Source organism: Lycorma delicatula, chromosome 8 (genome assembly GCF_047948215.1).
Source record: "Lycorma delicatula isolate Av1 chromosome 8, ASM4794821v1, whole genome shotgun sequence".
NCBI lineage: Eukaryota > Metazoa > Arthropoda > Insecta > Hemiptera > Fulgoridae > Lycorma > Lycorma delicatula.
The window spans coordinates 60,016,963-60,044,295 of NC_134462.1; the positions used below are offsets into that span (position 1 = coordinate 60,016,963).

Here is a 27,333-nt window from a genome sequence, read left to right on the forward strand (position 1 = left end):
GGAAGGAATGTAGACAGACGGCATTCAAGTGGATCCGTGGACAATCACCTCTTGTCTTCGCAAATGTCACACGGCTCGATTTGTTCTGATTCATCCTCATTTTCCATTTCTTCAGCTACGCGCCGATCTCGGCTAGCTCTGATTGTAGTTTAGCAAAGACTTGATTCGGATCTTCATCATCAACTAGAATTAGCTAGGATTTTGTAAAAATGTAAAAAAAAAAGTCGTTTGTAAACGAAAGTAATATAATCCGGAGCAGGAAGTTCTGATGTATATAAAGAGTAAATATTCTCTTGAATTGTTATAATTATTTCTTTTAAACTTCAAACACGAAACAAATTGTAGATTTAAAACTTAATTGTTTAAATTATAATTTTTTTCTTATAACTGCCACTGACAAAAAAGGTTTTGTATTGAACACTAAAGACAAGTGCTCTTTTGTCAAGAATAGAAGATACAAAAAATTAATCCGGTTTTTTTACAACTTGATTGCTATATTATCCTTATTTATAATTTTCAGATAGTTGTCTTAAACGTGTAATGATATACGGTTAAGATTTTATGCTGCTTTATTAATGCTTCCTTATTGCTAATCATTAATTTTTAAATTTTCAGACGAACTAAGGATTGTGAAAGATGGTCAGTACGGAGCTGAAAATTCAGACGTCAAAGGTGGATGGGATGGAATGGTTGGAGAACTGATTCGTAAGGTATAATAGTAAATTAGGATATTGTATAATTTATTTTTCCTTACCTAAGTTCATTAATATTTTTAACAACAGAATCCGGTTCCAAGGGGCGGGGAAATCGACAAAGAAAAAACCAACAGAATCAAACGATGATGGTAAAATGATATCACTTAAAATTTATGTAATCCATTTAATCGGTCGATCAAATTTATTTTATTTGTAATAAACAACTGAATACTTTCTTTGTATCCACAATTTTTTCACACAGGTAAATAATGGAAATGGAAATGAAAATAAATAAAACTTTTATTCTGATCAGTAAATAATAACACATTAAAATGGATCACATCAGGAATGCTTAGACAGGCTACTCATGGATAAAAGGAAAGGAAAACCTACCCAGCGTTTGTCTGAATGGATAAAGGGAAACTGCGGTAAAATCAGCATCACAAAAACCTAATTAATCAAAAAATAAAAGATAAATTTAAAGTCCATATTAATTAATTACTTAAAATATAATCAACATGATATAATTTTAAGGTGAATAGATAAAGATAAATTATGTTGTAATTCCTTACGAAAGTAAAAGATACATTACACGTTATATCGGCAATTTATGAAGTACAGAATATGGTAAAATGAAAAACTGAAATTAATTTAGTTTTATCATCTTATATTATTCAATATTTTCAATAATTTGAAAGATATAAACAGTATCAAGCAAACATAACTATTGAAAAAAATATATACTTTTTTTACATTTTACATAACTACTTACATACAATGAATGAGTTTTAGTTTTTTATTTTAAGAATAATATAAAAGTTTTTTGATGCTAAAAATGGATTTGGTATCTGAACATTAAAAAATTTAACATATTTAAGTCCTAATCTTTTGCTACTTTTAAAAGTGTATTACGAAGACCCTTACAAAATAATCATCTTATTCCTCTCTCTGAACTTGAGATATAATTTTTTACATAAAAATACCAAAATGCCGGGGGGGGGGGAGAACGAAGGAGAAATTGCCATTTTTAGTAAAGATATTTACTGTTTATTAATTTTGCAAGTAGAATCTGAGCCCATCATTTTAAAAACACTCTGTATAATTTATCAGATAAAAAAATACGTTTTTAAAAATAGTCTAATATAATATGAAAAGAATCATTAAATCTCACAATGAAAACCTCGATTGAAAAAACCTTAATATACAGTCAATAAATTACTTTATTATAGTTTATATATTTATTTTATATGTCATATACAACCATTAAAAAGGGAGGAGATAAGCTGATGTAAATCACAGTGGAAAACACATGGTGAACTTATATACCACCTGATAAAAAACATGTAATATATGTAGCTTAAAAAGCTTTTTAATTTTTATTTAATTAGTCGAATTAACGATTATTTTCATTATAGATACGCCTCTACATACCGCTTAAAAAATTTGGAGAATTGGAGAAACTTATTTAAAAATTATCCCTAAAAATTACAGACAAAAATAATGATTTGATTTTATCTAGATTTGGTTGAAATATATAAACGTTCAAAATTATCACAATTCTTTCCTTAAAGTTTGTTTTTATTTCTACATAAAAATAAAGCAAGTGAATAATATCGTACAAAATAACTTAAAAGTACTGTTTTTATTTTGTTCTACTTTCAGTAAAGTAGAATTAATTACTATAATAATCTACATCTTACTGGAATTATTAAACCAGAATAAAAACAAGAATTTCGTTCTGTAATTGCAGTTAAATATATCTACAGAAATAATGATTATATTCATTTATTTTATTCTAATCTCTTTTATTTTGACCTATAATTATACAATAGTTTATCTTATGTTTTTTTACTAAAGAAAATGCAAATAAAAATTTTTTCTAATGCAAAACTACTTTTAATTATAAAATATTACCTTATTTTTTTCATCAACTTACTCTTTGAACTTTGAAAAAAAAATTAGTTATTTTCTGTTATAATTTTCATACGTTGTAAACTTTAAATACTTAAATAAAAATTGGTATAAATTAGTTATTAAAAAACTTACATGTTTAATTTAATTTATATTTTTTAAAAAATAAAAAAATATTTTAGCAATTTATTAAAAAAGCTTCACCAAAAGTACTTTGTCCAACTTTAAAATTTTGTAGGATATAGAATTAGATATAGAATTTTTACTTTCCCGTACGATAGCGCTATACCAGAGCACAGCTCTAAAAGGGAAATTATTTTAATCGGTCTAATTTTTATATATGCGGTTTTCACCAGTTCTTGACATTTTGATACCTAAGGAACCCAAAAAACCGGATATAAATGTTTGTACGTACATGTGTGTGTTCGATGTTAGCCTCTAAATCACCTTATATCTCCATAACTAGTGGACCGATTTTGATCAAACTTTATCAGATTACTAAACTAGGGGGCAATGATATCATTCAATTTTTAACTTAAAAGATCAAGGGAATCTGGCTGTAAAGCAAGGTCATCCTCAGTATCTCGAGATTTTGCCTAATTAATACCATAATATTCTTAAGCACATTTGTTAAAGATTAAAAAACAACATTATTTGCAAGAAAAATCTTTTTAAGATTGCACTTCCGCCCCAAAAAATGATGTTGTAGTCGTTTGCTATCTTTTGACGTCACAGATAAGCGGTAGAATTAAATGAATAACATTAAAAGTGTAACAAAGTAACTCGGTCTGGCTGGGTCTCGAACTCGATTGCCGGGTTGATTTGATATTTGGTACGTTAAGCCTCGCAGCTAAATCAGTGTGCCGGCGCTACAAGAGAAACCTATTTAGGTAAGTTGTGAAATTATTTTAGTTTAGTTAGTACCGACTGTCGCCGCTATTACCGTCTTACCCGCGCAAATTAAATACTGTATGCGCGCGCTTTAGAATCATTAAATTAAATAAATATTATAATCATTTAATTAGAATCATTAAATTTAAACTTTAGTTAGAATAATTTAAACGGTCTATAATAAACAATGAGTTTATTTCTTTATGAGTAAAAATAATTTTATTGGTTATCAATTTTTTTATGCTTTATCGTATTCAACAAAAAAAGAAAAAAAAGCAGAATATTTACTCAATATTTTGTAGCCAAGTACATAATATCTACTCTTAGATAGAGATGTATCAATATTATTTCTATTAAAAGGAAAAAAGGAATGTTTATATTGACGAAAGCAAAAGTTTTAAACCAATTAAAGTTTCTTTTTTTTTGCGTGGAAGGGGTTAAATTCGTTTATATACAATCAGCTTCCATATTGAATCTATAAGTAAGTTGTATGATAAGACTACCACTTGAAATAGGATAACCACTGATAATCCTCAATGAATACAAAAACAATTCAAAAAAATAAATACAAAAACTATTAACTACGAAATAACTTTGCAATATTTGATAGTGTCTGAGAATGTAATTAAATGCAGAATTAATAAATATTTTCAAGCCATTAGTCAAGTTGGGAATATAAACAGAACAATAATAAAACATTAACTTTAATATAACCGTAGATAAATAATAAACAGATACATAATAATAAATATAAGCATCCATAAACCGAAAACAAAACAAAAAGAATTAAAAAGTCGTATCTCCAACAAATCCGGATCATTATAATAGTCCATCAACTAGATCAAGCACGTGTAGTCTCTTCAGCCACCTAAAATCCTCACTGTTTTCAAATAAATTCAAAGATACATGATTGACATGCTTTTCAAGCCTGGGCACATATCTCGAAACTAGGCGTTAATCTTCTTCGGGAACGTATAATTCCTATTTAATCGTGAATCTCATTATTCCTCGCAAATCACGACGCTTATTTTTCGTACCGTTGACAGTAAAATGCTAAAAAACTAAACTACTAAGTTTTTAAAGAAAACAAATTAAATCTATTTCAATTTCATTGATTCATTTAATATGGTTGTAAAAGTGAAGGAAACTGTTGAGATGTTGATTTAAAAAATCCCTTTTGGCAAGCCAGAAAGTAGATTTCACCGGTGCTAAGTAGGGGATAAAAAAGATTTCCACCTTAAAGTTAAAAAAAAACTTCAAATTTACTCAATACGACAATGGTTGCATGTGAAAATATGTTTCACATGTAGCTACGACAAGCCCTATCTACATACAATTCCTGCAACATTTTGCTCATCCCTTACCGTAAGGGGTGTACATATCAAAAGTTGTTTTAGAGAAAAGTTTTAATTAATGTTTACAGGACTAATGAACACCGATTCGATACTGTGCCTATTAAGGGAGTTATGATTTTTTTTGTCTTCGATACCCCATTTTTTCAACCCCTGGGCCAGTGGTTGGCGATACCAAAAAACTTTACTCAGATAAGTGTTAGTCTCTTATTCAAAGAATAGTAGTAACTTGAAACCAATCGATATTTTACATAATAAGAAAGCTATTCCGATATTTTGTTTTTCGAAGAAGTTCCCCCTCATTTTCATGGGGTCAATCGGATCCCCACGGACCGATTTTTCTGCATCAACTGAGCGTTACCCATCAGTTAACTATCTTAATACGTTCAGTTTTAGTTAATATTCTTTGTTATTAATTTTAGTTTCATAATTTCATTTTATTTTTCCTCTCAGCGTTTCAATGTTTCTTAATCCTTTGATTGTTTTTGTTTTGTGTTGAGTTAACAATGATATTGTTCTCTAACAAACTGTATGTGTGTACATACACTGAATGTTCTGTATAGGAATATTATTATGTAACCTCTGAGGAGCTTCGATGGAAGCTTCTATGCATATGATTTTTTATGTAATCATATTTACTATCTTTAATATTGCAACCGATTGAAAATTTTATTTTGAGATAAAAAAAAAATGTTAAAATGAAAACACATTATGATTGGTCTAATGAAGAAAAAATGTATTCAATATTCAATTTTACAAATTATCACATTTTTTTAAATTTGTTAATTATTATTTCTTCTTTTATTTATTACTTAGTTGTACAATATTCGCTGAAATTATTCTTTTCATGCGACACAAATTTTGAGAAAGACATCATCTAAAAAAATTCCCTGTAAAACGAGACAGATCTACCCGTTTAAAATTTCAAAAAGTCAGAAATTTTAACAATTATTTCTTTCTTTTAATTTTCATAATTTGAAATGTATTACTAAAGTGCTTCCGAAGCGTATAAAATAAAAAATTACTAAAGTTTAATTTTGGATTGAATTCAATTCAATTCAAAAGGAAAAGGGGTTTAATTCTTTGTTCTGATAATTTTTATCTGTAAAGTCCATTCTGGCAGAGTAAAAGTACCTAAATTTTACTTTTTATCAAATAAAAAGTACTTTGAAAAAATCAAACTTAATTTATGATTTTTCTAATGGGTTTTAATAAATAAATTATACTATTATTAACTGTAAAATATATTTACTTATATTATTTACAACAAAAATATTACAAACCAAATAAAATAAATAAATGAAGAATTACCAATATTTTGTCCTCCAAAAGTTAAATGTAATAAAGCGTTTTGTAGATGTGATAAATACAAATAGGTAATACAGAAAGGTATTATTATATAGTAAATAGCAGTTTTACTGTATAGAAAACAACATATTACATCATAATGTTGCTGATTATACTACTATAGGGGACGAGAGACAAATTGTAAATTTGCATGTAAGTTGAAATTACTTTGACGTAAACAAGCCATGTATACGAGCATTGTTTGTAACTGCGTCGGTTGTGTAGACTACTTGTTTGTAATGTTGTGGCCATGAGGCATCAAGCTAGGATACCGTATCTGTCTAGTGATCTGTCAACACTGAATCTTCAAACAAAATATAGTAAATCTATATATACAGCGTTTTAACTAATTCCCTATGTTGCTGAATTAATTCGTTAATGACATGAAATTATGCGTATACGTTTCGGGTAATGTATCGCACTAGTATTAATAATTACAAATAAATGGAATCCATGTTTCAAATAATTATTGAAGCTATAAATTAATAACGTATATTAATTTACTATTTATTATGTAAACTGACCGATTATCTTTCTGTTACTAGACTTTACTTATTACATGGAAAGAAATCCTTACTAAAATAGATAACGTTCAAATTTTGATTTAATTCTTTACCCTTAACTTTATTAAATTTATCGGTAATGTGTAACAAAAAAAATTCCCTGAAAAAAGGGACAGACCCGTTTCAAATTTCAAAAAGTCTGAAATTTTAACAATTATTTATTTCTTTTAATTTTCATAATTTGAAATTTATTACTAAAGTGCTTCCGAAACGTGTAAAATAAAAAAAATTACTAAAGTTTAATTTTGGATTGAATTCAATTCAATTCAAAAGGAAAAGGGGTTTAATTCTTTGTCCTGATCATTTTTATCTGTAAAGTCCATTCTGGCCGAGTAAGTACCTAAATTTTACTTTTTATGAAGAGAAATCAATTCACTGGTAAATAATTTAAGCTACGATACAATAGACATTTCTAGGATTTCAATTCTGTAAATTATTTAAAACGTAACTTCGTATGAAAAAGAGCAACGGAAAATATTTACACATAATGGGAAATGTACTCGTATTTTAAAAAGTCTGTTATTATATCAATGATTATTAATAATAGTAATTAGAAAATAGCTTATATTTTGCCAAAATGGAACCTTTGTGTTATTATACTATTTAAGAAATGGTCAGCAGGTATAGAAGTGGCTGCTTACGGAGCAGAAAGGAACCAATCAAATAAGAAAAATTCAGTAGATTGAATTCAATTTAAAATAATTTTTAAAATCCAAATTTTTCAAAATGGTAAGATAAGATTTCTTCATTCTTTATCAGTAATACTTCCATACATTTTCGCTGAGAGCGATAAAATTACTAAACTGTTCAAAAGCATCATCACGAATGAAGTAAAAATTCTAAAAACAGTTAAAAACAATATTATTTTTTATTATTACCTAGAAATTACAAAGATAAATAATTTTTTTAGAAAGTCTGAATAGTTATTAACAATTATATATATATATATATATTTTTAAATTAAATTACATAATGAAATACAATATTTGATATTTTTATCTTTTGCTTGATAAATTAATTGACCAGAAAAGCTTACAGAGACGTTTGTGCATGGGAATATGAAAATGGATATTTGTAGCGTGTGAAAAATGCTGACTGGGATTCAAATTCATGACCCCGGATAAAAGGCCGAGGAGCTGCCATCCGCCACGGAAATCGGCAATTTTAAAAACTATTAAAAATAAAAATAAACTAAGTGATCATGTTAAAATGTTTACGTAGGAGATCTCAAAAAGCGTTAACTAAAATATTATATATTGCATCATGTAATTTGAAGCATTTACTGTCACAATTTAAGGAAATATATCAAGTGTATTGAGAAACTAAAAGTCATCATTAACTTTAATTTTGCTAGAATTGATCAAAGAGAATACTGTTACTTTCCCGGCTATAGCGATATGTTGCTGCTGTAGTAAGGACACCATAATGGAAAACATATTATAGCAAACTATTATTATCATAAATTTTAATAGTATATTTACGTTCTTTTGTATCTTGTTTAAATACTTAATAATTATACAAAAGAAATATTCAAAGCTCATTTTCCCACTATTTTCCAAACCTTTTCTATAAAAAATTTACTTCTCAAGTTTTTTTCTTACTTACAAAAAGGATTTCCCTCATATTATTACTTGAATATCACGTTTAATTATTCCTGAAGTTATCTACATTATCTACTGAAATGAATAAAAATGTATTAATCATTTAAAATAAATAATAATTTATTTTTTTTTTAAATTTCATCTATTATAATATTTTTTGTAAATGTAAATAAAACATAAAGAAATACTTTTTTAGCTTCAGTGGAACAGTGGAAGTTTTATTATAACTATTAATTATTTTAATCAAAAATGTTTACAGGCAACTCGATACAAGAACCTTATTAAAAAAAATAAATGATAAACCCATTCGTTACTGTCTACAGCCATTGTGAAACATGAGAAAAAATGGTTTCCCGTTGATATATTCTTCACCTAGATAAATACAATAATGTAACTATACACATCAGAATGGAAACTCACTGAAACCTTAATAATATTCAAATTGATACCCTCATCAGTCTGTTTATAAAGAGAGTATCGGTTAATTTTTTTATTCAATATTATCTCTCCAATGAAAAGGGTGATGCGTTGGATTGATGTATGTGCTCAGATTTTTATTTTGAATGAAGCACTACCATCTAGCTGAAAAAAATGAACTAACAATTGTATAGAGAATATATTGTACTATAAACAGTACCTTCTTTAGATTAATATTTAAAATTTTTACATTTCATTAAAAAAAGATATAGTAAGCATAAGCTTTTTTGAAATTTGATAAAAATCAGTGTAGAAGCACCATGCTTCTTGATACAAACGATGTGTGTATGTGTATGTGTATGTGTGTGTGTGTGTGTTTTTTTAATTTCATTACATTTCTGTCACCATGGCAACAGAAATATAATTAAGTAAAATTATTATTTTTTTCTTTAATGAATATCTATAAAATAATATGCTAACAAACATGCGTATACGGACACGTCGAGGATCCAAACATATTACTAAAGTATAGAGAAAATGACTAGTCACGTTAAAAATAATTTTATCTTATGTTTGGTTAAATAAACAAAACTTAGATACAATGTTTAGTATATATTTATGTATGCTGCATAAGATATGTGTACATAGACATTTACTAAGAGATTTCAATGGAAACCCCACTCAGCATATGCAATTTTTTTGTACTCAAAGTTACTTAAAGTTCCGGTTAATTGGAACCGGTTGTAAATTAAACATTGCGGCCGAAAAAAAAGTTTGGTATAGATGAGTTCTCTAATTATGAGACAACTGGAGAACAAATTAATATTGGAATCAATCCCTTTGTTTTATTAAATAACACAATATATTATAACTGTCGATATCTATGCAGAAAAAAAGACAACTTAATATAAATATTATATTTTCTGAAGTGAGATAAATATTTTTTAATAGAAGTATTAAATATTCTCAAATTTAAATATAAAATAATAGTAATTATAGTTATCAGTTTGGCTTGTTCATATCTACAACTATGGATATGATATACAATAGTAATTAAAAAAAAAAAAATTGAGGTGTAATTACACAGAAATCTAAAAAAAAATCATTTAATATTATCTATATTATTACTAAGTATTTAAACATAAAACATCTATGAAATTGATCAATTTAACAAGCATAGTATCATAGATGATGCATAATGGTTTACCTTTAATATTGTTTCCATAGATACTAATTGTTTTCCGAATAATTTAAATACATAGTTGATTTATTGGTATAAATGCACAATTAAATATTAACTGAAATGGAATGTTTGTTTACTGGAGGTTCTATAAATTTTTATTTAGTGGGAAAAAATTCATGATTTTTTTTTAAAATCATTATTATGATGAAGGCTTTCGATATAGTTTCAATTAACAGCAAATTTATCGAAATAAACTATTTTGAAGGTTTGAAAGACGAATCAGAAAACATTTAAAACAATGTTCTTTTTAAATTGTCGTATGTTTAAACTTTTCATTTATTTCCTAAATTTTAAAAACCGGTAAAAGAACAACCGGTAACATGTTGTTAATTTTTTCTATTTTTTTTTTTTTTTTTTATGTGTCGTTCTTCATCAAAATTGATAAATTATTAATCTTTTAATTCTTACTTTGAAAGTAAAATGTTAACACTGGTTAAAAGTAAGTAAAAACTTTTAACTTATTGTGCGATTTTTCACCAATAAAATAAGAAAAAGACTTCTCGACGGTTTAAAAACTTTTATTTCTAGTTAAGCTTCTTGAGTTCAGTAGAACGACATTTATCTTTACAAAAGATCAGGGGTTTCATGTTCTTTTTTTAGATAAAGTTTCCCATGTAAATGGTAAAGTAGTTTATAAAGCATTATGTCAGCTTAACAGTCATTATAATCTGTACCCATAAAGCTACTTGTCCTGACTGTTTCACCAATGCCCAGCAAAAAGTACTGAAGATAAATAGATGAAAATTTGTACTCAGGTTCTTCTTACGGTAAGAGTACACACTAAGAAAAGATTTTTTTTTTTAATTTACGTATTAAAGAGTACTCAAGTTATTAAAGAGTTAAAATAATAATAAAATTTAGTTTTTTTTAATTTCCCAATAACAAATAAAGATTTCAACTTGATTTCTGGTGTGTGTAAACATCATGTGAATATTTAAATATAATTTCTACTTTTTCTTAAATTTTAAAATAAAAGGGTTAGAATTGCCCAGCAATTTTTTTTTTTTTAATTTCTTGGTGAGAAATAAAAATATCAACTTGATTTTTGGTGTGTGTAATTTACATGTAAATATTTAAAAACCAATTTCTAGATTTTTCGAAATTCAACCTTGAAATGAGAATGCGTCAAATTAATTAATTTAATAAACAAAAATTTTAAAAATGTTCTCAAATTTTCCCCATTTCCTATTATAATAAATTCTAAATCAGAGCTTGAAAATACTCTTCAGATAATTATCTGAAAACCATTTTTGGGTTTTTTTTGATTTCGATTTTTTAAGGGGTGTGACAGTGTACGGTGCTGGGGCTCAACCAACACAGCCACTGTTACTGTATGTGTGACACAATTGGTTGTACCTGCCTTCGGTTTCTTGATTAAGAAACAAAATAAAATTAATTACATTTTTTTTTTTAATGAAAAACGAAGTACGGTCACCTCCTAGTGCTGTTTATCAGGTAACTCTAAGAACCGGGCAAAATACATTTTTAACTTTGTACAGTTAACCAGTTATAATTATTATTTTTAACATGGAGGCCGACTATCTTGATTTACACATTCTTAGATTACTCAATTTTCTTGTCCTGTACTGACCTAACTGTTGCTTTGAAGAAATCACAATAAACTGATATTTTTTTTTATAAATTGAACAGGCTAAAATTTTTGTTATTATTCTCAAAAGCAAAAGTTTAATGAACGCAACGGGGTCCAAGGGGCCGAGCTTTCTTGCTAGACGGGATGGGCGAACGAGACGAGCTATGACCGGATAAATATCTACGGAAAACGCAAGTAGCCATATAGTTCGGGCGACGGGGATGCTAGAATGCATCAAAATTAATTAATTTAATGAACAAAATTTCGCATAGAATATTTAAATGTTAATGGAGAACTGTTACCTCATACAATTATACCCGCTGTAGGAGATGATGCGTGTCTTTTTCGATCTCTTTCTCATATCATGTTTTATATACAGATATTGGCGTACGAAGCGCGGGAAATAATTGTCAAATGTAGTTGAGAATTCCTCCCAATTCTCAACTAAGACCGAAAATAGTTGGGATCAATACTATTCTAGTTGAGATAAATATTTCGTTCAAATATCCAAAATTATGACATGGTGGGTTGTGAGCTGGTAGCGAGCGGTAGATTATTTCCATTTTTATTCCAGGTTTACCGCAATGGTGACTTTATACCACTTTCGGTAACAACATTCATTCTGTATTAAGGATGCGCTTCTCTGGTAACTTTGAGGCTTACAAACCCTTACCGTTAACTGACTACCAATATTTGACAGCGTCGTCTGTTTCCAAGGCAATATCTAGAAAACAACATCCGAGACACACAAATGCTATGCGAAAAAGGCTGCTTATTCATTCCAGCACCATAAAAAAATAACTGCCAATCTAGTTTATAAGAAAGTCGTGAAATAAGAATATCTCAAGTAGCACTTTTCAGTGCTATATTTCAAAATTCCCCTTATCAGGGCCATTTATATTTAACCGTTGGGCAACAATCGTTGTTTATCGTATACAGATTCTATCTTTTTAATAAACATTTTTATTATCGTTTTATCAGGATTTATTGAAAATCTAAAAACAATATTCTTGATTAAATAATTTTTATATATAAATAAATAAGTCTACTATAAATAAATATTGCGTAATAAAGCCGCAACGATTAAACGCTAGTATTTTATCATTTATTAAATTCAATTCAGTGGGCTTTTCTAAATGCTTTTGATATTAAACATAAAACCTAGTGAAAATTTTTTTTGATAATTATCACTTCATATTTTTCTAAGTAATTGCAATTTGAATATCTTAAAGTAATCATTATAAAAGAAATAAAGTATTCAAATTTTCATGAAAAACTTGTACTCAAATTATAAAAAGTTTGTTAAAACCTACACATGGAAATAGATGTGGATATTTTGTAACGGATGAGAAATACTAAGATTAATAGGGATTCAAATCACTAGCCTTACAGAAAAAAATTCTGAGATGCTACCATTTTCCCATGGTAATCTGAATTTTAATCTTATAAATCCTATTTTTCTATCTAAACTAATGTTACCTTCAACATAACCCCAGAAAATCTTACAGGAAGATGATGGAGACAATTTTTGTCATCAATTTAGTCAAAAAGTGATAGTGAAAGAGATGTTATAGCGTTATATAAAAGAACGCGTCAACAGCGTTCTTTTCCGCAGCAGATTGTGCCTGTATCTCCTAAACATAGGGTGTCACTAACCCTGAACAATTCCTCTCATGACTTATCTTTGTCGAATAACTTTGATAACCTTCTAATGGAAGATACAAGAGTTATTTTTAACCAAAAAAAATGCTATCAGACCTCTGTCAGTCGTCCTGTATGGGATCACTGACGTAATACGACTATATGAATTACTTAAAACAGTGATAGAGATGATTATAATGTGAGGCTGATCGGTGCAAAGCAACTTCATGTTATCTCAAAGGATGTTGAGATATAAAAGAGAATTGTAGACTTGGTCCGTGAGCAAAACCTAACTGGATATACATTCACCAGAAAAGATCAAAGGACTTTTAAGTGGTGATCAGGGATTTACTCTACTCAGTTCCGATGGACCTAATCAAGGAGAAAATTGAGAAATATGAACATTGGGTACGGAGCATAATGAATGCCTATCAAAGATCAACAAAGGATTCGATATCAATGTGTTTTTGTGAACCTCGAACCTCAACAGAATAATAGGGATATTTATAGCTTAAAATGTATCGTTAACTGCAGTGTTACTGATCAGCAGTATTACTGTTGAAACTCGAGAAAGATTCCGGTCTAGTACAATGCATGCATTTCCAGCAATACGGTCATAAAAACAAGACCTGCATGCAATCGTTCCGCTGTGTCAAGTGTATGGAGAGCTACAGGACAACGGATTGCCAAAGAAGGGAAAAAGCACTTCCACCGTTTGTGCACTCTGTCAGTCGGACCGGCTAGCCAACGACAAAAGTTTCAGAGTATATAAAGAAATCCTAGAAAGAAAACAGATACAAGGAAGCATTGTTTTTTTCAGAATAGCTCGGCTTGAGTCTATGGATTGACAATCATATTGCTTTAACCTAAGTAGTACCAATTTATCCTCACTAGGATGAAGAGCATCCAGGAATCCTAGTACCGATCCCAATAATCTCCTCCTATCATATGCGATGGTGATTGGGCGTAAATTTGGAGATTCTGAGGATAAACTAAGGAGAATCTGTCCTGTAACACAAAGTTCATGGTCCAGAAACAGGGAGCCTAACAGGCTAACACATCCAAGAGATTGCCAAAATCTGCTGATGGCTAGATTTCTTAAAATTGGTAATTGAACACCAACGGCCTAAATAATCGATGAGAGAAGCTAGAGGCTCTCGTCCTAACCGAATCCTTAGATGTCATCCTCATCTCGGAAGCACACTTAAATAACAGGAACTGAATTTGGCTTCAAAGGTACTCTGTATATAAGACAAATCATCCAGTTGGTAGAGCACATGGTGGTACTGCGGTGCTTATTTAAAGTTCTTTAAGACATCACCAACTCCCTGGATTCAGCATGGATGAAATTCATCTGACTTCGATTGAAATTCTGATGTGGATGGGGCCTATTACATTATCTGGGATCTATTATCCTCCTCGCCACGCGATTTACGGATCTATTATTTTCAAAGTACTTTGCATCCTAGGTTTCAGCTTTACTGCAGGGGAAGTGGAATGCTAAGTATCCTATATGAGGCTCTTGACTTATAAACACTCGAGAGTGTAACTACTTTGTTTTTCTTTTCCGTTTTCTTGTAAATTTTTTTTTATAAGTGTTTTACGGACTCTTGTAATTTTTATGGAGTTTTTTTCCTAGGCGCACAAGGAAATTTCGCAATCAGCGCCCGTTCACGGTATTTATATAGTAAACAAATAAATATTAAAAATTAACAATTAAAAATCAACTTATAAAACTAAGTAACAACATATAAAATCACATTAAGAATGGAAAACGCCTACGATATATGATAAAACCGAAATAAACCACAATGAAATTCATAATTAAAAATATAACTTGAAAAAACAAGATTATCATCTGGCATATGCCAAATGACATAAATAGCTGAAAAATTTATAGAAGAAAAAACATATGAATAATTAAATTTTTGAATCCAGATACACGGCTTTAAGAAATCGTCATATTCATCTATACATTGTTGTATAGGATATTTCGGATGTTAGCCCCTAGTTTAAAATTCCGATGTATTGCCGGATAACAAACACAGTCCACAAAGATGTTGTGTACTGTAAGTTGGCAAACGCAGCGAAACACAGACACGTGTATCGGTCTGATTCATATGATGTCCTTGAGTAAGTTTAATGTGCCTTATTCGCAAATGGCAAATAATAACCTCCTTACGTCAATTATTCCTGAATGAGAGACTCTAAGTTGAAATTGTTCTTAACTAGACGAATTCTATTGTTGACAGTAGCATTCCATTCACTTTGCAGGTTAGAAAACACCGCATTCAAGGTAAGATGATTTTTTTGCTCTTTAATGGAACTGTATAGGAACATATCATTTGGTTTCGTCCATTCCAAAGAGATGGCTCATCACTGTTCATTAGTGGACACACAGGACTTAACGAAACGCACCTATAGCAAGATGAATGAATGATGGACTGCAACGAGCATTTTTAGAGCGGTGACGAGTGCGGACGAATAAGCCACGCAGCCATACTCTATGCGGAAACGGACCAGTGCTTGGTAGAAACGCAAAATGCATACTCGATCAGCTCCCTATTAGATACAATTCTCAGCATGTTTAACCTTTTTGGACAATTTACTTCAGTTTTTTTAAATGTTTTATCCACGTTAGTCGTTGGTCAAATCACAATCCCAGAAATCTAACCCGCGACATGGTTTAATTGGTTCACCATGTAAAAACAGTTGATGATCATGTATCCTCAAGCGTGAAAAGCAAATGCATATCATTTTCTCCAGAGAAAACGTGAATTGTCGTTTTGCACCACGATTCTAAACGGGTTATTGTGTTTTAGAGTAGCCTCTTAGCAGTAGCTAAATTTCTAGATGCAACATATTTTGAAAAATTACTTATGAATAACAAACACATAAAAAGTTTCCGCACGCAGTTTGTTTATAGTATTTATGGCTAAGGCAAACAAGGTAATACTCAGGATATTTTCCTGTGGTATTCCATTTTCTAGTATAAAATTTTCGGATACCGTCGTTCCAACTCGAACTCGAAAGGACCTACAACTTAGGAATCCCTCAGATTAATGCAAGGAGATTCCCTTGTGTACCCCATTCATGTAATGTATTTAAGATTCCTCTTCTCCAAGCCGCGTCGAACGCCTTTCGTATATCGAAAAATACTACATCATCCGATGTAGGTTATCGTCTAGACTTAAAACAGTATTTTTATGTTTGGTAAATGAATTATTGGGTTATTGTAAATTGCTTAAGTAAAATACAGTATATTATTATTAACATCTAAGAAAAAATTTTAATAAATTACATTTTCTAGTTAACTTCAAAAGTTAATTACTAATTAAAAAATTATTCAATAAAGAAAATTACAAATCAACTTCACTTATTTTATTCTTCAACAATTAAATAAAATATATATTATAAATAGTGAGTGGTAAACAAACTTAAACACATTAAATAGTCTTAAAACAATTTATCAATTTATTCGAACGGTAACAGAAAATATTACAAAACAGAAATGAGATTTTCTTAAACTGTTATAGTATGTTTACGTAAATTTCAACGTCGAATGAAATATTAATATAGGAAATAATTTTAGTTATTGAAGAAAATGAAAAATTTTCATTATTATTCTTCAAAATATGTAGTGTAGATATGGATATCAAATTTAGGATTTTATTAAAATAGAATAAACAAAAGCATAACATCAAAAATAGATTAAATATTTTAGTGTAAATAAATGTAAAAAAAAGGAGAGTAGTAGTAGAATTGTAAAATGGTTGTTTTGGAAAGCGTAACTAAAATCGCTATATAATGATTCATCAGATATAAGTGGATTGATACGGGCGGTTCGTATTCTAGCGATAATGACAAGAAACTTAGAAATTTCAGCTTGTTAGATGGCTACAGTAAAAAATTCCAGTATCAAAGTTGGGTTGTTCGAAGAGAAAAATATAAAACTGTTAAATATCCATTTCGTTAGTGGGTAAAATTTTACCACTGATTCTGTGTATTCATGAAAATTTTGCCAAAAAATTAAGTGTACTCTTCGATATATTTTTTATGAACGCCTATTTCAATAATTTTGCATACATTTTTTATTAATGAAAATATAATTTTAAAAAAAAGTTGTTATAATGTATTATAACAATACATGGATTGTAATGAACCATTCCTGTTAAAGGTTTATATGTTTTCTCACCTTATAAGGTTATAGTGTATAATACATTCATACTTAATTTAGAATTAAAACCTACTGTAAAATCCTTCAAAATAAATTTAAATAATTTTTTTACTAATAATGCCCATATAGACCGTTTGTGCGTAACAAGTATATAAAATATCGTTATAGATAAGTTCAAAGGTGAACCAACAGAGGTAGCTAAATTACAAAGCGCTTAGTGCTGCTATCTGAAAGTAAGTCGTTGTATTACATCTACATTACTCAAATCAATACAAAATACAACGTAACCAAACCCTCCCCTATAATGTTTACCGGAGCAGAAATAAATTCACTATTTATATATAAATAAATCATAACAAATTTTTATCTTTATACAGCTTTATTTATAAAAAAATTTAATCAGAGGTAAAGTTAGAAAATAATTAATATAAAAGAAACGTTTGAAATCTTAAATCATAATTTAAATGCATGAGAAAACAAATGTTTTATCTTAAAATTATCCTTAATGAATAAAGCGGAAAAATAAGGAAATTATTTTTAAAGTTATACAAAATTTATTATTTTTAGAGATGTAAAGATAAATCATTATACGGTTTATAAATTACTTGCTAAACATGGTAATATATCATAAAAAAAGCAAAATCATAACCGAGGTGAAAAATAATTTACGCTTTTTTATTTATAAATATTATAATAAGATTAATGCAAAAACATAACTTAAACGCCTACACTGTCCTTGAAAATATAAGATAATAAAATAGTTTATATATATGTGAGATAAGCAGCTGAAAAATATGTGCTCTATATATATATTTACATATATATGAAATATTTTTAAAATTATTACATACTCGTAATTATAAATATTACCACAAACAAATAAACTGAAATGGAACATTAATAAGTACAATATATTATTGTTATTATTATTATTATTATTATTATTAATACTGAAAAGCATATTTAAAGTACTTGGAAGTAAGAAATATGGATTTATTAATTACCCTACTTATTAGTTGGATAATATATTTACTGTAATATAAATTACAAGTAAATTCAATATATTACTTAGAAGTATATTTATTTCATACATTGAAAATACGAGTATAGGTTTATAATAATAAATTAAAAATTGTAATGATGGATTTCATCATATTAATTACAATTGCATAACAAGAACAATTACGTAGTGTTAATTAAACTTGGAATTTTGACATTAATTCAACATGTAATCCTAATTGCCTACCTAACGCTTGCGTCATTTATGTATGTGTGTGTATATATATATATATATATATATATATATATATATATACACTTACGCGCACACACACACAAACACACGTATCTTCTTTTTTCTTCAGCTTTATTTACAAATAAAAACTACAAGTAAATTAGATGTGAAATCAATGACAAGAAAGACGGAGTTTCTAATTAAACCCCTCTAAAAAAATCCACTAAGAAATTCTTACGTTATATGAAAATCAACGTACAGTGAGAAATATTAAAAATATAAAAATATAAAATACTACTGAAAGAAGATAACAAAAAATAAATAAAAAATTGAATATGAAATAACGTAAGAAAACATAATCGAAACATTTTAAAATAAAATGTTCAGATGAACGACAACAGTACTTGACAGAAGAATTATCAAACTAGATATCACACATTATATGTTAGATCAAAGGCATGATGCCATTTCAAACGTCTAATAACCTCACTAATACCCAGAAAGTTCACAGCCAGATAATTTTTAATGGTTGTTAAGTCGTAATTCACATTTCGAACTGAATCGTTGAATTTCCTCGTGAACGTATGGTAAACTCAGAATTCATGAACCTCGCTGTTCTTTACAAATCATGGCTGATGTACTCCTAATTAATTCATTTTGGAACCGCTGGATGATTTAAACATTGCTTTTGTATGTCGTTTCCCTAAGCTGGATACATATTTCCATACCGACTTTAGAAAGGCTCAGTGCTATTCTCTATTCTAGCTTCAGTGCAGACCTTCCAGTTATGGACAATACCATTCGAATCAATCCTCGGCTAAGTTGCAATCAGAGTTGTATAGCTTGTCCAAGCCGAATTGGCACAGATCTGAACTATGTGACTGATGGTTGCCTAGCTAGCGCGGGTCTATAATATGCTACTCGAGGAAATCAGTGTATATATATATAAATGTATATATATATATATATATATATATATATATAGATAGATAGATATACGGTATAATAAATTTTACGCTATATATACGATATAATTTTTTTTTTTATATTATTGTAATTTTTTAATGTAACTAATTTTTGTTATTTTAATTTACGGCATAGATTTTTTTTTACTACTTTTCATACTAATGTTTATTCGAATCAAAAAACAAATTCACATCATAAATTTTTCAATTATTTTTAGTCTTATATTTATATAAAAAAGTAAATAAATTCATAACCAAATAAACCAATACACAAGTATTTAGCTAACTTATTTTTAAATACTAAAAATAAAATAAAAAGTACGTAAAAAAACAATTTAAAACACCACTCTTAAGTTAAATTCACCTATACGAAAAATGTAGCAAAAACATCTCATTTTTAATTTGAAGCTGTGATTTTAACGTAATTTTACATATCACCATTAAAGCTTGTTGTAAAATCCATTCTGAGATAAAGTCCTAAAATTACTTTTACCTTTTAGTGCGTTTAATTTAAGAGTAGTTTTTAAACATATTTTTTTATTTTCTTCATTTTAGTCTTCATAAGTTTATACTTAACAACTGTGAAGGCGCACTGGTTTGAGCGTATTTAGCGAAAGATGGGCCGGTAAATTCCGGATAACTAAGATCCGATCGATCAAGAGTATACCCGATGTCTTAAAAAGTTAGCGTTCGACTTGCTGATACATACGCCGTTTGAATCGTGAAAATCAGACTAGCGGGTGCCAAGATATTACGGTGGCATCCCATCGCACCCCTTCCCAATTTTCCGAACAGCGTCTCGGGGGCAATTAAAAATATTATCATCCAACGGGTACCACTGGGAACGGATTACATCCCCCGTGTTGAGGGTGTGCGGTACTTAGGTATTCACTGGATCGTCATCTAAAACAGAAAATTCATGTGAAGAAAAAAAAGGAAATTACCGGATATCAAAGGAAGGTGAAGAAATTATAATGATTACTAGGCGTGATATCGCAGTTATAACTGTATAACAAGTTACGGATTTTGAAGCCGATTTGGAATTACGGCAACCAACTCTGGGGTGTACGAAAAGCACCAGTAATGTAGAAATTATTCAATGATTCCAGTGCAAGTTAGTGAGTTCCATAACACAGGCTCCATGTTTTGTACGGAACACTGAGATTCACAACTATCTACCGTACGTTCTAAGTTATGGTATTTTCGGAAAGAAGTCCATCGATTAGCATCAAAGTACAAACTGAGACTTAACAACCACGTGAACTATCTGGCTGTTAACCCTCTAGACAATGCACGGGTGGACGGTGATGATGAAGTGCGGGGACTCTCGAGTCCCTGAGCTAAAAGACTGAGCCCCAGTGGGGCTGTCCCGTCGGGAGTATCCACGTTAGAGGTGAAGCACAAAGGACCGAATCCCGGTTGCTGGGTGATGGAGGCCGGGAACGGCATAGCCGGGCCTGGCATTTTCATCGTCTGGCGACTAGAGGCAAAGGCACCACTCGGAACCGTGTTCATGCTTAATTGGGGGTCTGGTTCCGGGAGGCAGGGGAAAAAGAAAAAGACTCATAGTGATACTCTGGGCGAGGCTTCATTTTTTTTTTTTTTATTGTGCATCTAAGTATGTAAAGTCTTTTTTTTTTTTTTTTTTTTTTTTTCCACCTACTCCTCTGGAACGGATCTACAATCAAGTTTGACTCGCGCCAGAGGAGTGTCCTTTACTCTAGCTCGCCTCCCCGCCCGCCGGCTGTATGTCCGGCACGGCAGGTCAGTTCACCGGTTAGCTCTTTTATTTCGTAGGTGGAAATTCCACATACAAGCCGTCATCAGCGAGCGGTTTCTTCTTGACGAGCTTCCTCATCTTTCTTCTTTATAACTGCGGTTATAAACGACGAGATCACATTAAAGTTATCCTCGTTAAGTAGCATTTTATCCACCACATTCTCCGTAGATAATTAGAGTTTCGATGGAAGCTCCTTTTCCCGTGATTACTGTGATACAATTTACCTATGGTTTCTGACTGAATGAAACCGATTGTAAATATAATTTGAGACAAAAAAAGAGTAACTGATGTACGATTATAATGTTTGCCTCTAGATCAGCTGATCTTCAGTTTGATTCCTGCAGTGAGTCTGATATATTTATAGTTTTTAATTAATTGTTAAATTTAATAATCATTTATTAATTATTATTTACTGATTTAATTAATTAAGTAATAAAATTAATTTCATTTTTAATTCCATTTTATTAATATAACTTTCCTCGCCAAAATAATATGTAGCGTAAAATAAAATGTTTGAGATGGTATTAATAAAAAAATAAAACTCATAGATTATATAAATGTACTAATAATAAATGAGTGACTCCTTACCATAGATTACTTCTTGAACACATCTTAAATTTTTATAAATTTAATCTTCCAAGTCGATTAAGAAAAACATTAAAAATATTTCTTCTGACTGAATTTAATTATAACTACTAATACTATCACGCAAAAATCTTTAACTGGACGAACACCTTCAAAAAAAACATAGGGAAAAAGTTTTTTCTTTTGTAGGCAACAAGGTAACATAATTTAAAAAAATACATTCAGATGACAATACAGACTAAAACTCTTTATGTATACGAAAAAATATCTTATTACAGAAGTAACGTTTTCTCCAACACTGATAAAAATCCTTTTAAGTGAACATAACTCATTTAGAAAAATCACAAAGATAATTTTGTGATCAATTGTGTATAATTCTAAAACTTTTTTCAGATTTATACAAAAATGTATCATTATCATTATAATTTCTGTAATCTTTTGGGGATATTGGCGTTCCTGATACACTACGATAGTTTAAGCTAAGAATAAAAACAATGTCAGAAAATTACTATAGATATTACTTTATCTGCGTGACAAAGAATTTTATTATGTTTAAGCTTGTCATCCCATTTTTGAGTTTGATTTGTAGCATATAAAATTATTAAAATCACAGAATTATACAACTAATTAAAAATATAATAATTGTATATCCAATTTTAAAACTATTTTTTGGGGGTTGTTTTTAGATCTGATAATCCAACAAAATGCTGAATTAGATAAATTATATTTATTAATAGTTAACTAAACTTACGGTAATTAATTGATTAAAAATAACAATAACAACAATGTTGGAAGCATCTAATTCTCTACTACTGAATGTCTTTTAATGAAAACATTTTTTTTTTTTTTTTTAATTCAAATGGAGAATAAACTTAAACAAAAAAGTGCATGTACAAAAAGAAAACAAAAAAAAATACTGAGAGTAAGTAAAGTGTAACAAAACAATGAACGACAAAAACAGGGAGAATCGACAACGTGAAATATGCAAATATGTATGTAACTAAACGAGACTGATCTTAATAATGAATATCTGTTTTAATTTTTTACGTGGAAAATGTATTGTTAAAAAAAAATAGAGAAAAAATTAAATCCTGTTAAATGATGACATCGTTTTGTGAAGATTTTGTAGTTATGATTTTGGGAAAAGCTTTATAAGATGGTTAAATTTTATTTAGTAGCAAAAATTAAAAAGTAAATTCATAGAAATTAACATAAAATTTAAGATTATTTGTTAAAGTTACAAATGATATTTTAAACATTGAAATTTGTATTAATTTATTATTTTTGAGTGAATTAAATGGTGTAGTATGTATGTGAACATAACATTTTAACTACATTTAATCTATTAATAAAAAGTTAAAACAATATAATTAAGTTTTATTAATTTTCAGACAAATTTTTGTATACCGGCCGACATAAGTATCATTATATTTATGTACATCTTTAATTACTTAATTTGCATCTTTGACACAATTTAGTAATCTGAGCATCTAATATTATTGTTAAATAATAGCCAGAATTCCTGGTTAATTTACATCCAATTTTCAGTTGAATTTTTAGGATATATATAATAATAATATTACCGGTTCTATAACGTGAAATAAATTATCCTGAAACAGAAATTTTAATCGAGCTGTAAATTTGGTATGTTGAGTTAATGAGCAATTGATTAACACTAATTTTACCAAGCATAATTACACGTTATGAAATCACACCATGAATTGTCGGTTTGCTATTGCACGAGTAACAAACGGAACTGCTCTAAAAGGAATGATCAAGGGAAACAGTGAAAAGCCTTAAATAAAATTAAAAGGCTTAAATTATAATTATATAAGAATAATTATTCTATAAAGTAATGAATGACTACTACTTAAGAATGCTTTATTCTATAAAGTAATAATGATGTAATTATGCAAATATTATCATAAGATAATGTTTATATATAAATATAAAACCGAAAGTTTGCTTGTTTCTCTGTTTGTTTGTTTGTATGTTCTGGTATCACGCGAAAACCAACCGACAATTGTTTTCAAATTTTCCTGATACATACCTGTTACCTCAGGGAAGCTTTTAAGCCATAAACTGAGGCTCTACCTCCCTTGGGGAATGGATTTGTCAGTTAAAGACATTCATTAAAAAAAAATTAATTAATAATTAAAATTTAAATTAATTTCTGTTACCATGGCAATAGAAATAAGTTGTGAAGGTTTCCTCGTCAAAGGTCTGTGTACATTAGTTACCACCGGTTACAACTACTCTGTCTTTTGTAATTTAGTTTCGTTTTCAGATTTCTATAAAGCCTGAATACTTTAACTGTTATTTATCAATATTATTCTCACAAATATGAGGGCAATGAACACTGCTGGGCTCCTACCTAGACGGTAATGGTGTGTAAAGCGAGTTCTGGAGCCTTGGGGTCGGCCCGTGGTCACATGAGTCCCGGGACCGCCCATGAGGAGCCCTTGGTTGGCACCGCGGCTGGATCAAGAGTCAAGAGGGCTCCGCCCCTTGGCTAGACGGTAGGGCGAGCGAAGTGAGCCCCGGATCGTCTAGTAAATGAATAACATCGCTACAGAACTGTTTTAAATAAACTGATTGCTAAATATCTGTGTATTGTTTAAGTACAAAAATTGACTGTACAAATATCATCATGACTAACAAAATGTAACTCAAATTAGTGCCATCTGCGCCTCGGATACGTTATAGTATACGTTAAGTTACGTGAGAACAACTGGGCGAGATATTGTAAAAAATAAGTTAATAGATTCTTTACTATGGATTATATTTATTGTTTCAATTCAAAAGCATATTTTAGAATCTAGTAAATAAAACCTCTCATTTCTCCACTCCCACAAACATAATAAAATAAATCAACAAATAAGTTCTAATGAAAATCTAAAAAATTAGACTAGCTACTTTATTCACAATTTATTTCTTTATAACGGGCATTATAGTTCTTAAAATAAGAGTATTAACTTCAAGCATATTCTTATAGTATATATATATATATATATATATATTGCTAATTTTGCTATATTGCTAATTTTGCTAATTTGCCGTGTATATATATATATATATATATATACAAAAATCATGGAACAGCAGTATTTAAATATAAATTCAGAATTTATTTATCTTTTAATGATCTAATAAATAGGCTTGACAAGAGTCAAAATATTGAATATTTCTAATTCCTATTATCTCCCGTAATTATAAAATTACTTATATATTAAATATCTAAATTAACAATATAAACAATTAGTCGATGTCAATTTAGGATAATTTCCTAAAGCTCAGAAATATTTTTTTTTAAATCACAAATTTTAGAATAGGTCGGCTAATTTTAAGTTAGTTTTTTGTTTGTGCTTTTTTATAAATTAAGGTTCCACTTACCAACAATTTTCAAAATATATTTCCAAGTACTTTCGGGGCTGTTACTCCATCATCAGGGATTCCTTATAAGATGTTAATTAAAAATTCAAATGTATATCTAACTTTAAATTAAAAATTTATACATACATAATAGTCGATCGTCAAGAAATAAATTATTATAAATAGATAATTTATTTCTTTTTAGAATATTCATTCTGTGTGTCAAGAAATAAATTATCTATTTACAATAATTTATTTCTTGACGATCGACTACTATGAATGTATCAATTTTTATTTTAAATTTAATCATACATTTCAATTTTGAATTAACATCTTATAAGGAATCCCTGATGATGGAATAACAGCTCCGAAAGTACTTGGAAATATATTTTGAAAATTGTTGGTAAGTGGAATATTAATTTATACAATTGTATTAATACTAACGGTGCCAAATACTTAGTAAATTAAATTTATGCTTTTTATCTTGGTTATTCATCAATCATTAATTTATAGTATATGCTACTTTTACACCTCTCTGTTATATCTAGGCAAAGGAAAAAAGTAAATATACAAAAAAGGTAATTAAGTGATTGTGGTTAAATTATCAATATTTAAATCTACTTAATGTGTAATATTGTATACGTATGCATTACACTACCTGCCATCACGTTTGTTACATTATTTAACTAGTTTTACTTTTTTTTTATTTTCAGGAAGCAGATATGGCAATAGCACCTATGACAATAACATCAGAACGAGAACGCGTTATTGATTTTAGTAAACCATTCATGTCGTTAGGGATCAGTATAATGATTAAAAAACCTGTAAAACAAAAACCAGGTGTTTTCAGTTTTTTAAATCCATTATCTAAAGAAATATGGGTTTGCGTTATATTTTCATATATCGGTGTTAGTATCGTACTATTTATTGTATCAAGATTTTCACCGTACGAATGGAGATTAATTTCGTACGCTGAAGAGACGCATCATCATAATATGCTACACCAAGTACCAGGTGCTGCACCGAGCGTACTCGCTAATGACTTCAGCATTCTTAATAGTCTATGGTTTTCACTGGGTGCTTTCATGCAGCAAGGATGCGACATATCACCTAGGTCAGCAGTTTTCTAAAAAAATAAAATACTATTTTAGTTTTAACTACCGTAAGATAATTATTATACAACAAATATTTATATATATATATATTTTTTTTTAAATTATAATCTTTAAAAGATATATTCATCACTTTAAAATTATAACACGAGTAACTTTTATATAATTAATCAATACTTTTTTTACGTAAAAGTTTTTCTCAATAATTATCTTTAAAGATTTTATTAATCAATTCATTTAGTAAGAATTTTAATAAAAAAATAATTTTATTTCAAAAAAACGAAGCTGTTAAAACATTTCGTGATTTGTATTTTATTTCATTCATTTTAACGATTTCCCATTAGTACATACACACAAAAATAAAAAAAATGTAATATTATTCAATTATTTTAAAACGTTTGATTATTTAAAAACTATTTTACAGATAACAAGAGGCATTTTTAAAAGATTTATATATATATTTTAATAAATATATATATATATATATATATATATATATATATATATAATGGATTATTATTAAATTAAATTTTTAAAATTTCCTGAAAGAGCATGTTTTTTTTTTATTTCTCACTGCAGCACCTATTCAACAACATTAAATAAGTAATTATGATTAAGATATAGTTTACTAAATGAACACAATTATCAATTTATCAATAAAAAAATTCTACTTTGTAATGACATAGATCAACTTAGGATGAAATGAAGAAGAATATAACATTGTAAATGTTCTCACATGTAATTATGAATTTGAATAACTTTATTTATTTATTTCGGATTATACGAACATACAATAATTAATTATAACTTTATTATTAAAACAAACGTTAATTCTAAAAATACCCTCTATAATCTT

At 28.7% G+C, this 27,333-nt stretch overlaps 1 protein-coding gene across 1 annotated transcript in view; it reads left to right on the forward strand.

Moving 5' to 3' along the window:
* The window catches only part of GluRIB (Glutamate receptor IB), a 250,505-nt gene that overhangs the window by 188,558 nt on the left and 34,614 nt on the right, over positions 1–27,333 (forward strand). The window contains exons 10-11 of the mRNA XM_075372702.1: positions 616–710; positions 26,079–26,479. Of these exons, the coding sequence (XP_075228817.1) occupies positions 616–710; positions 26,079–26,479 (496 nt within the window). The remainder of the gene's footprint in view (positions 1–615; positions 711–26,078; positions 26,480–27,333) is intronic.